The 11,787-nt window shown below is 48.7% G+C and overlaps 1 protein-coding gene across 2 annotated transcripts in view; it reads left to right on the plus strand.

Moving 5' to 3' along the window:
* Positions 1-11,787, plus strand: part of ATP6V0A2 (ATPase H+ transporting V0 subunit a2) — a 42,126-nt gene that overhangs the window by 24,102 nt on the left and 6,237 nt on the right. For both annotated transcript variants that reach the window (XM_028092474.2, XM_088019689.1), the window contains 8 exons: positions 1,172-1,322; positions 1,562-1,698; positions 1,960-2,147; positions 2,251-2,341; positions 6,293-6,411; positions 7,039-7,249; positions 9,250-9,369; positions 11,064-11,183. In XM_028092474.2, coding sequence (XP_027948275.1) covers positions 1,172-1,322; positions 1,562-1,698; positions 1,960-2,147; positions 2,251-2,341; positions 6,293-6,411; positions 7,039-7,249; positions 9,250-9,369; positions 11,064-11,183 — 1,137 coding nt within the window. The remainder of the gene's footprint in view (positions 1-1,171; positions 1,323-1,561; positions 1,699-1,959; positions 2,148-2,250; positions 2,342-6,292; positions 6,412-7,038; positions 7,250-9,249; positions 9,370-11,063; positions 11,184-11,787) is intronic.

The following is an 11,787-nucleotide window of genomic DNA, read 5'->3' on the forward strand; positions in this document are numbered from 1 at the left end:
GGGATCAGAAATGTGTCTCCTGGACCTGAGGCTTCCTCTCTTCCCCTTTACCTGGACCTTCTCTTTCCTTATCTCTTTTGTTCCTGTCCTGCTCAGTTTCTGTTTCATTCCGGGGTCTCTCATCAGTGGAGGGCCCCCGTGGTGGGAGGGCGCCCTGGCAGGTCTGTTCCACGAGCTCGGGCCGGGGGAGGGGGCTGGACTGCTGTTACCCCACAGACCTCACTTCCCGTGGGCCCCTTGCACTCACCCACTCCGGGACTGGACAGAACCCTTCCCACTTCCAGCTGCTTTTCTTGGATTGGCCTGCTGTGCTTTCCAGGGAATGCTTTTGACTCTTTGGGGATGTTTCTTCCTCTCTCAAAGCCACATTGCTTCCCTTGCTTCCTCTGGTCTAGAGGCTCCTACCGTGCAGGTGTTGTCATGTTGAGTGGCTTGTCCCCACCCATTTGCATTTTGTGGCTTGTGTGGACATGGATTTGAGAGAAATGTTGTCTGTGGGATTTTGGTTTTGCTCTCTCGTTGCCCTGTCTGCTCTTGAGGGGATTTGGGGAGGTTCAAAACTACACCTCCATTTGGGATTTTCCCAGAATCCCCTTACCTGCAAGTATCCTAAGAAATAGAATTTGACTGGAAAATCGACTTTTCTGGTAATACCCTGTTTTACTTTATTTGTTTGAAGAGGTTTTCCGTCCCGTTATAAATGAATACATTTCTGAAGATTTGTAAACACTGAAGGGAAAAGCTGTCATACAACTTTGCTGTACTGATGCTGACATTTTGATTTATTCTCGTCTGTTTTCTGGTTTTATTAGCTAATATTGTAGTTGTCTCCAGATTGCTCTTGAACATTTTTAAGAGATAAAAGGTCAAATTTCAGGTTTATGTTAGGATTCTGAGACTGCCTTATATACACATCCCTGTCATTCCCAGCCTTGCTGTCCACTTTCCTGCCCTCACAGCCAGGCTACGCACTTCCTTCTGCAAGACCACACCCCCGCGTGCTGCCCCCCAAGACTTCCCTGACTCCTGCGGCCACTCCGGTTGCCCTCGAACCCCCTGGTGGTGGTTCGCACGTCCCCACGGGCCATGCAGAGCCTCGCCATAGCAGGGAGCCAGTGTTGGTTGAATGAGCTCTTGGATAGTAATTTTTTTTCTTTCTTTTATGTGAAAGAGAGAGAGCGGTGCTACGATCCCCTCATTTATGAACACAATCCCAACAAAAGAAACACCCCCAACTCTAATCCGCACCAACAAGTTCACCGAGGGGTTTCAGAACATTGTGGACGCCTACGGAGTTGGGAGCTACAGAGAAGTGAACCCAGGTCGGAAGTCTGAGTTTGTAAATCCTCCTGTTTTGTCTGATTGCAGCTGCTTCTCCCTGCAAGGATGTAGTAGACGTTTGGGAAAGGAGGCTCACGGCTCTTTGTGTCATCTTGCTTAGTGTAACGCGCTCATTTTAACCTGTCCGTTCTCGTTCGGGAATTCTGGAGAAGATTGAGTGTTTGAATGAACTAGAATTTTCTGCCTCCGGTGAATCAAGTCTCTTCTGCTGTCCCTGCAGCTCTCTTCACCATCGTCACTTTCCCCTTTCTGTTCGCCGTGATGTTTGGAGACTTCGGACATGGCTTTGTGATGTTCTTATTTGCCCTCTTGCTGGTGTTAAATGAAAACCATCCCAGACTAAATCAGTCACAAGAGGTAAGAGCAGAGACACCCCGGCCTGTTATACCTGGTTGGGTGATTAGCAGTCATTATTTTCTTTTTGACTACACAAGAGGCCTTCCTTAAGTGTTGGTTTTTGGCAGGAAGTGTCCCTGACTGAGCTGTCGGAGGTGTGGGTCTGTGGCCTCCGTGTCTGTGCTGGCCCTCAGAGTGGTTCCGAGGGGGCGCGGACCCAGCCGGGCCCCTGCCTGCATTTTCGCGGTGGTTCTCCTCTGCTCACTGCTCTGCTTTTCACAGATCCTGCGCATGTTTTTCAACGGCCGATACATCCTCTTGCTGATGGGACTGTTCTCTGTATACACGGGCCTCATCTACAACGACTGCTTTTCAAAGTCGGTCAACCTGTTTGGCTCCGGGTGGAACGTGTCTGCCATGTACAGCTCCGGCCACGCTCCAGCGGAGCGCGGGAAAATGGTGCTTTGGAAGTAAGTGCGGGGCCCCCGGCGGTGCTTTCGGTGGGAAGAGCGTTTCTCCGAGGCTCCTCTATCCTCCTGTCCGTAAGCCTGCTCACTCTGCTCTCTGTTACAGTGACACCATCGTCAGGCGCAGCAGGGTTTTGCAGTTAGACCCAAGCGTTCCTGGAGTGTTCCAAGGCCCTTATCCTCTTGGCATAGATCCCGTGAGTGCACTTTTTCCTTGCCATGATCTCGGCTTCCTCTGTGGTGCCACCTGGTTTTAGTTGTCACAGTGCTTCCTCAGACTCTTGGGCACGGCTCACACGGTTGTACACGATGGGGAAGGTGCCCTGGGGGTTTCTGCCTGGGCGGCTGTGGCCCATGTGCATCCCGAATGAAGTTGGCTTAGAGATGAAGCTGAGCTGTCCATTTGGGAAGCCAGGGTCAGTGTCCAGATGGGAGGAGTCTGTGGGGAGAGGGGGAGCCGCACTCTGTCATGGTTCCTGACCTGTTTTACTCTAGGGAGAGCCAACCCTTCAGGAGCCATTAAATGCTGGCTGCTTCCTACATTTCTTCTTTGTGTGTGGGGATTATTATTATTATTATTATTATTATTATTTTACCCTTTGATCTAGAAAGAAATAGTATGGAGTTTTAGAGCTTGAAAGGGAGCTCACAGTTATCAGGGTGCTTATGGAAGTAGTTTGAAATGGGAAGTATTTTTTTTTTTTTTTTGACAGAGACAGCGAGAGAGGGAACACAAGCAGGGGGAGTGGGAGAGGGAGAAGCAGGCTTCCTGCTGAGCAGGGAGCCCAATATGGGGCTCGATCCCAGGACCCTGGGATCATGACCTGAGCCGAAGGCAGATGCGTAACAACTGAGCCACCCAGGTGCCCTGAAATGGGAAGTACTGGGAGTAGGGAAAGGAAGACGCAGCTGCAGGGGGCCAGGACTGCTGTCCACCACCCCCCACCCCAGACCCTACAGCGCTCAGCAAGCCAATCCCTCCACCCCTCCCTCCCCCACCAGGCCGTCATCGGGCTCCCACCAGGCCCTCACCAGGCCTCCTCCAGGCTGGGGCACTGTTTCCCTGGACTGTCGGCCATCTTCTGGAGGAATCTCACCTTGGAAAGGGGAGCTTAGAGGCCAGCTCAAAATTGGTCTGGGGGCATGTGCTCTAATTGTGTACAGGAATGAAAAAATGGAATGACAGAGGTCCAGCATGCCTTCATCCGAGCTCTCCAAGCTAGTGCCTTCCTAATTGTTCTGTTCATTCTTGCCTCTACACATAAATTGTATAATTCAACGTTGTTGCCTTCCATCTTCATATAATTGGAAGCGTGAAAAAACTTTTATAACAATTCTCTTAAGGTACGGCATTTTGGAGCCAAATTCCTAATAATGTGTGGCCTTGCTTGAAGGAAAGAAACATTTCTGAATAAAGGCCCCAAGGAAGAAAGTTCAAGTAGGTGTTTTGAGGGGGAGGAGGAGACTGGGGCATGGTACTGCTTCTTTTTGCCTTAGTTTAATTTTAAAATCAGCATTATGCTCGTATGGGCTCAAAAATAGACCCAAAGTGTGTACTTGGTGTATGTACAAGGTCCAGCTCTTTGGAAAGGTCCCCTCTGCCCTGTCCTTAGCCCCTTTTTTTTGACAGAGGTGCTGCCACCTCCAACCCGGGAACCGTTAGGGTTGTGTCTCCTGTTTCTTTATGAACATACAAATACATCTTCTTTCTCTCCCCCTTTCTTTGCCTAAAAGATCGTTCTGTACCCAGTTGTGTTTAGCTTAGTCATCGGAGAGAGACTTCCATGTCGTGTTGCCGGGTGGCGCTGTTGCTGCTTTTCCTGCTCTCCTGCGCTCTCCCGCGCTCTCCCGCCCTCTCCTACTCTCTCCTACTCTCCTGCTCTCTCCTGCCCTCTCCTACTCTCCCGCGCTCTCCCCCCCATCCCGCGCTCTCCGACTCTCCCGCCCCCTCCCCCCCGCCCGCCCCCTCCCGCGCTCTCCCGTGCTCTCCCGCGCTCTCCCGCCCTCTCCTACTCTCCCGCGCTCTCCCCCCCATCCCGCGCTCTCCGACTCTCCCGCCCCCTCCCCCCTCCCGCCCCCTCCTGCGCTCTCCCGCCCCCTCCCGCCCTCTCCCGCCCTCTCCCGCGCTCTCCCGCCCTCTCCCGCGCTCTCCCGCCCCCTCCCGCCCTCTCCCGCCCTCTCCCGCGCTCTCCCGCCCTCTCCTACTCTCCTGCTCTCTCCTGCCCTCTCCTACTCTCCCGCGCTCTCCCCCCCATCCCGCGCTCTCCGACTCTCCCGCCCCCTCCCCCTCCCGCCCCACCCGCGCTCTCCCGCCCCCTCCCGCCCTCTCCCCCCCTCCCGCCCTCTCCCGCCCCCTCCCGCGCTCTCCCGCCCTCCGTCCCGCAGTGCAGTGGCCGCTGTCAGCCGGCTCTTCCATGGCTCCAAACTGTCAAGCTGAAGTCAGCTGAAAGACCTCTTCCTGAAATCTTATTTCCACTTAAAAAGGAGTCTTTCTGTCCTAAGAGGTCCTGTTTCTCTTTTCCCAATCCCCCCGATTGAGGGACTTATTAAGAATTATTTTTTCAGAGAGTGAGAGAAGCCGTCCCAGTGGGCCCTGGAGGGGCTGGGGCAGGGAGCCCCGGGGAGTTCGCCCGGCCCTCTGGGCCTTACCATCAGCGCGGTTTGGCTGCCCGTGCACTTCTGCTTCCCCCCTCCCTCCCTCCCTCCCTCTCTCCTTCCCTCTCTCCTTCTCCTCCTCCTCCTCCTCCTCCTCCTCCTCCTCCTCCCCCTCCCCCTCCCCCTGCTCGCCCTCTCTCCCCCTCATTCTCTCCCCTCTCCCTCTCTCTTCCCCCTTCCTCCCTTCCTTCCTTTCTGTTAAACTTTATTATAAAATGCACATACACAGAATTTATAAAACATGTATGTAAAGTTACAACATGCCTACTTGTATGGCCCCTGCCCAGGGTAAGAGACCCTGGGACCTGGAATGTGTCCCCCTGGCACCAGCTCTCCCCAGAGGGAACTTCCACCCCCCGGCCTCTGTGTTACTCTTTCTCTTGGGCTTCCTTTTAGTATTGCCTCAGAGGCATAGATCCCTAAACACGTTATTGTTTCATTTGGCATCCTTTGAACTTTATGTTAAAGATAGAGTTGTTTGTAACAGTCTGTGGCCCTGGTTTAAGAAAATCAGTGGTTCTCACTCTGGAAAACAGTATGGAGGTTCCCCAAACAGTTGAAAAGAGAGCTACCCTACGATCCGGCAATTGCACTACTGGGTATTTACCACAAAGATACAAATGTAGGGATCCGAAGGGATATGTGCACCCCGATGTTTATAGCAGCAATGTCCACAATAGCCAAACTGTGGAAAGAGCCAAGATGTCCATCGACAGATGAATGGATAAAGAAGATGTGGTCCATATATACAATGGAATATTATGCAGCCATCAAAAGGAATGAGATCTTGCCATTTGCAACGACGTGGATGGACCTGGAGGGTGTTATGTTGAGTGAAATAAGTCAGTCAGAGAAAGACATGTATCATATGACCTCACTGATATGAGGAATTCTTAATCTCAGGAAACAAACTGAGGGTTGCTGGAGTGGTGGGGGGTGGGAGGGATGGGGTGGCTGGGTGATAGACATTGGGGAGGGTATGTGCTATGGTGAGCGCTGTGAATTGTGCAAGACTGTTGAATCACAGATCTGTACCTCTGAAACAAATAATGTAACATATGTTAAGAAAAAAGAAAAGATAGCAGGAGGGGAAGAATGAAGGGGAGTAAGTCCGAGCGGGAGACAAACCATGAGAGATGGTGGACTCTGAAAAACAGAGTTCTAGAGGGGAGGGGGGTGGGGGATGGGTTAGCCTGGTGATGGGTATTAAAGAGGGCACGTTCTGCGTGGAGCACTGGGTGTTATACACAATCATGGAACACTACATCAAAAACTAATGTAATGTATGGTGATTAACATAACAATAAATTTAAAGTAAAAAAAAAATCAGTGGTTCTCAGATCAGAGGCATCAAGAAGAAAGTCTTGAGTGTTGCTTTTTTTTTAAATCTATAGCTGCCTTTCGATTTAAGGTAGGAAATTTGTCCAGTGTCATCTCTGTGTCCTCAAGCAGTTGAAGGAAGTTAAAGATGTCTTGTTTTGTTTTGTCTTCAGATTTGGAACTTGGCCACAAATCGTCTCACTTTTCTAAACTCTTTCAAAATGAAAATGTCTGTGATTTTAGGAATTATTCACATGACTTTTGGAGTCATTCTGGGAATATTTAACCACTTGTAAGTACAGATTTTTTTTTTTTAAGCAGTATTTATAAGCCAAGCTTGGTATTTCTTAAACTTTGCTTCTTGAGGGTAGACTCTATAGGTTTTAAAGGCAACTGGTGTGGTGGTGTGTTTTTTGTTTGATTCTGTGGTGATGATACAGGTTTTTGACTGTTGCAGTGATTTGTTTATTTAGCAGATATTTATTGAGTGTATAGTACGTGCTGGGCACTGGTCTAGGCTCCGGCAATCGAGTGGTGCTGAAGACAAGAGATTAGGTTTTGCCTGCATGGAGTCTGACATTCAAGGGAGGGAGGCATGCAACATATACATTAGGTTTATTTCTGGAACTAATTTTTGTTATACTCTTTTTTTCATTTTATAAATTAGAAAACTATTTGTTTACTAGAGCTAGTGTGTGAAGAGGAAGAGGTTATATTTTCTTCCTCTAACTGGGCCTGATGGGGAAACACCAGCATTTTCGCTGGGCTCACATGTTTTCTTCATGGACGTATCTGAATCCTGTATGAGTTGTCAGAAGACGAAGGATGTTCTGCTGAGATAGGCCTTGTCCCAGAGAATTGAAGAGTAATTTACTCTCCAAACTGGCTCGGGGTTTGAGCGATTCCTTTTTTTTTCTAGGCATTTCCGGAAGAAGTTCAATATTTATTTGGTTTCCGTCCCGGAGCTTCTCTTCATGCTGTGCATCTTTGGATACCTCATATTCATGATCGTCTATAAGTGGCTGGTTTATTCAGCAGAAACCTCCAGAGTTGCTCCCAGCATTCTGATTGAATTTATCAACATGTTTCTATTCCCAGCTAGTGAAACAAATGGTCTTTACTCAGGGCAGGTAGGTAATGTTCTTTTCCACTCTTAGGAACTTAAAGGAAGTCCTCCTGAGAGCCTCTTTGTGTTGATCAGTGGATGATTGAAGGGGTGTTCTGCAGGCCTCCCGGGCACGTAGGGGCTTTCCGTTTCTCTGGATGTGATCACAAGAGCTGCCCCTGACTCTGAAAGCTGTGCTGGGGGGCTCAGGTTGGGCAATATAATCCAAACTCGCTGCCACTCAGTAGCCGTCAGAACTGCTGGGAAGAAAGTGTATTTCTAGAGGATTTCTGAGGACTGGCAAATCCCCCTATTTTTCTAGTTACTTTAAAATCGGTCTCTGACTAAGCCCAGGCATCACGGAACTGGTATCTGGACCACAGCATGTGGGCCCTCTCCCAAACTGGCTTTTCTAGAATCGTGTGTTTGCGTCATGCCACCTGCACCCGCACTGTGGCATGGTGGCAGAATGTGGGCTCGGGTGACAGCCCTGCTTGCGAGCCCAGTTCTGTCACTTCCTTGAAAATGGAACTGTGAACACATAATTTGACTCCTCCGTGCCTCAGTTCCCTCATCCATAAAAATGGGAGTAAAAACAGGACCCAGTTTGTAGCCGAGAGTTAATATGATCCAGTCCTTGGGAAGGTATGTGGCACGGCCGTGCTCACGCAGGGTGAGCGCGTGCTGCGGTGGCGTGGAGGGTCCCTGTGCCGTGTGGAGAGCCGCGGCGCCCCTCCCGGAGGGTGCTGCTGCAGGTGTGGCACGCCGCCCCGCGTCCCTGCGGCACGGAGAAGTCCTCCCCGTCCGTACTGTCGCAGCCTCTGTCCTCTCGAGCTGTAGGTTTTGCTTTTGTTTTTTAAAAATCTTGTTGACCCTGCAAACGGACCGTTTGGTTTTGTTTTCCACGTTCCACGGACAGCTAAATTTTAAGTCGGATTTGAAGCTCAGCTTGCTGCGCCGTGGGCTCCATTGTGAGCTGCATGCGTACGTCCTTTTTGAATTATTTGAGTTTCAACTCTTATTTATTTATGTTTCTCCTGTTTGTGGTTTTTAAATTGTATTTCATTGTTATTTTATTGAGCCTTTATAGAATGACGTAGATGAGATAAACAGCCAGCAGGGAGGTGAGTGGGGCACAGGTGCTGTGGTCAGAGAGGTCCGCGAAGGGAACTAATTTATACATGTCCTGTACGCCTGAAAACGTGCTTCCTGTGACTCTTCTTTCTTACCTCACAGCAGCCCTTGGGGTGGGTGCTGCCGTCCCGGTGGCTCAGGGCAGACCTGGTCACTCAGCAGCAGGTGGGGCCCAGACGTTCACCCAGTCTGCTACCTCCTCCTAGCTCGTACCCACGTAGCGCATACGGCTCTGGGAATCTGTGTAATGAACGGCCACAGACGAGGGATAAGCCCGGGACAGTGTGATGCCTGGTCATTTGTTTTCATAGCCACTTACAGATCCCTTAAAATCACGCAAACCGCAGTGGCTGTGTGTGAATATGCTTTGCTCTCGATTTGTTTTTAGGTAACTGTAAATATCCCTACTTTTTAAAGAAAATGTTTTTAGTTTTGTTCTGAATCCTCTTTTAGTATTTTTCTCATGTAAAAGTGAATCTGCTTAACTGTGTCCTCACATTCCTCAAGTAATCTTTATAATGATAATTAAAAAAACCAGAACAAGAATATAAAAAAAAATGAAGAGCTTGTGTTTGTATTCATCCTCTTAACGGTATTTTCAGAAAATTATTAGCTGGAGTTTGACTCTCTTTAGAATTTTCTTATTCATTCCTTACAGATCTGAACTGAATGATACTTTCCCACTCTGTCAGTAGTGTTACTCATCGGTTCTAGAATTTAGCTAGGAGTTTAGGAAAAGATCCACTGGCAGATAGAATTTGGCTTGTGTTTACCTTCTGTTCCTTGTTATTGTGAAGAAGGAGACACTGTCTGTGGTCTTCTCAGTGCACCAGTGACCCTGTTGGCACGTCTTTGCATCCTAACTGACCTCCCCCGCTTCTGCGCCCCCAGGAGCACGTCCAGAGACTGCTGCTGGCCGTCACGGCGCTGTCTGTCCCTGTTCTCTTCCTGGGAAAACCACTCTTCTTGTTGTGGCTGCACAACGGGCGCAGCTGCTTCGGAGTGAGCAGGGTAAGTGCGAGTCTGGATGTGTGTTTGCAGGTGGCGAGCGGAGTGCGGTTTTAGTTACACAAAGAGGAGCCAAGAAGACAGCTTTCCGAGGCGCTGCCTAGAACTTCTGCGGCGAGCCTGCTGTGTGCGGGCGAGTACGGGCCGTCCCGCCCCAGTGAGCAGCAGGCCCCGCTGCGGGTTGGAGCGCAACCCTTCCGCGCGGTGGTTGTCGTGAAAGCGTTTTTGTGCCTTATTCTGGATTCTTGACTTTTTTTTTTTCTTTAAAGTGTTTTTTAATTTAAATAATATAACTAAATTATAGAAAACAGGGAATGTAGAGAAAGCGGAGCCTTCCTCTATCCCTCTGCTAGAGCCAGGATCACCATTTTGCTAGATTTCTTTCTAGACTTTTCCTGTGTGTCTGCTTCCTCATTTTATTTCTTTAAAAACTACTGTGACAAAATAGACATAACAGGTGTTTCCATTATAACTACTTTTGAGTGTCCGGTTCGGTGGCATGAAGCACATTCTCATGGCTGTGCAGCCACCATCACCGTCCGTCTCTGGAACTGTTTCATCCTCCTCAACTGAGACCCTGTCCCCAGGAAACACTGACTCCCCATCCTCCTGCCCGACCACTCTGCCTTCTGTTGCCGTGAGTTCGACTCCTCCAGGCACCTCATGGGTGCGGACTCACACATACTCACAAAAAGTATTTGTCCTTTTGTGCCTGGCTTGTTTCGCGGAGCACCATGGCCTCCAGCTTCATCCATGTCACAGCAGGTGTCAGAATTCTCTCCCTTTCTAAGGCTCAGGCGTATTCCGTTGCATGGTGGGACCACATTCTGCTTATTGGTTCATCAGTGGATGCTCGCGTTGTTTCTACCTTTTAGCAGTTGTGAGTAATGCTACTGTGAACACAGGTGTTTGAAACTCTGTTCAAGTCCTTGTCGTCAATTCTGTTGGATACGTACCCGGAAACGGAGTTGTTGGATCACATAGGCAGTCTGTGTTTAATTTTTCGAGGCCCCACCATGCTGTTCTCCATAGTGGCCGCACCATTTTACATTCCTACCAGCAGTGCACAGAGTTCCAGTTCCTCCACACCCTAAATGATACTTATTATTTTTTTAATAATAGCCATCTTCATAGGTGTGGTATGTTCATGTTCTTGTAAACAACTTTTTTTTTTAAAGATTTTATTATTCATGAGAGACAGAGAGAGAGAGAGAGAAGCAGAGGGAGAAGCAGGCTCCCAAAGAGCAGGGAGCCCGATGCAGGACTCGATCCCAGGAGTCTGGGATCATGACCTGAGCCAAAGGCAGACGCTTAACCATCTGAGCCACCCAGGCGCCCTGTAAACAACTTTTTAATGTTGTTTTTTCTATTTCAAGTTTTTATTTAAATTCTAGTTAACACATATGGTAAAATTGGCTTCAGGAGTAGAATTCAGTGATTCATCACTTACATACAATGCCCAGTGCTCATCATAATATGTGCCCTCCTTAATAATGCCCATCCCTCATCTAGCCGATGCCCCACCCACCTCCCTCCACCAACCCTCCGTTTGTCCTTTGTCATTAAGAGTCTCTGAACAGCTTTTTTATTCTCAAAGAGCTGAATTATTAAGAGGAATGAAGGGGCTCTGGCTTTGGATTTATGACGTCCTTATGGTTTTAAAGGCAATGACTCTGAATTCTTTTGGTTGTTGTTAGAGTGGTTACACACTTATCAGGAAAGAGAGTGAGGAAGAAGTTTCTCTGCTGGGAAATCAAGACATAGAGGAAGGAAATAACCAAATGGAAGATGGATGTAGAGAGATGACATGTGAAGAGGTAATCTTCTCTGTTACTATCAATAACATTAGATTAGAAGCCAAGCTCTCGGATGCCTGGCTGGCTCAGTGGGTAGATCTCGGGGTGGTGAATTTGAGCTCCACATTGGTGTAGAGTTTACTTAAAAAAAAAAAAAAAAAAAGTGAAGCCTTCATAGAGATAATTACCATGAGAACAACGATAATAATCATCTTAAAAAAATAAAACAAAACACAACCCCCAAACACCTGTGACACAAAGTTTCCCAGATGCTGCTTTGGTCATCTGTTTGTCAGGAGGGTTCTCATTTTGTTTTTTCAACCGTACAGTGGGATTTCTAGTGTTAACATTACATGCTGCCCTACGAAGTGACTTAAGGTGCCATGAGCATTGCTTTCAGAAGAGTCTTGTCTCAGAACTTTTTCAAAGATGTAAGGAGGAGGAGACCTGCTTGACACTGGCTTCTCAGGGAGTCTATTGACTGGCTCACGTCAGGACAGGAGCCATGCTAGCTCCAGGATGATTGGTTTCTGGGTCTCCAATTCCAAGAAGTCTGGGTTGGTTTTTCTTTGCAAGTTTGTTTTATGTTCTGAAGCCAATTAGCCCCACGATTTTGGAACCTTGG

The sequence above is a fragment of the Eumetopias jubatus genome, unplaced genomic scaffold (genome assembly GCF_037043125.1).
Source record: "Eumetopias jubatus isolate StellerSeaLion01/CBP00866 unplaced genomic scaffold, mEumJub1_p1.0 scaffold_16, whole genome shotgun sequence".
Classification (NCBI taxonomy): domain Eukaryota; kingdom Metazoa; phylum Chordata; class Mammalia; order Carnivora; family Otariidae; genus Eumetopias; species Eumetopias jubatus.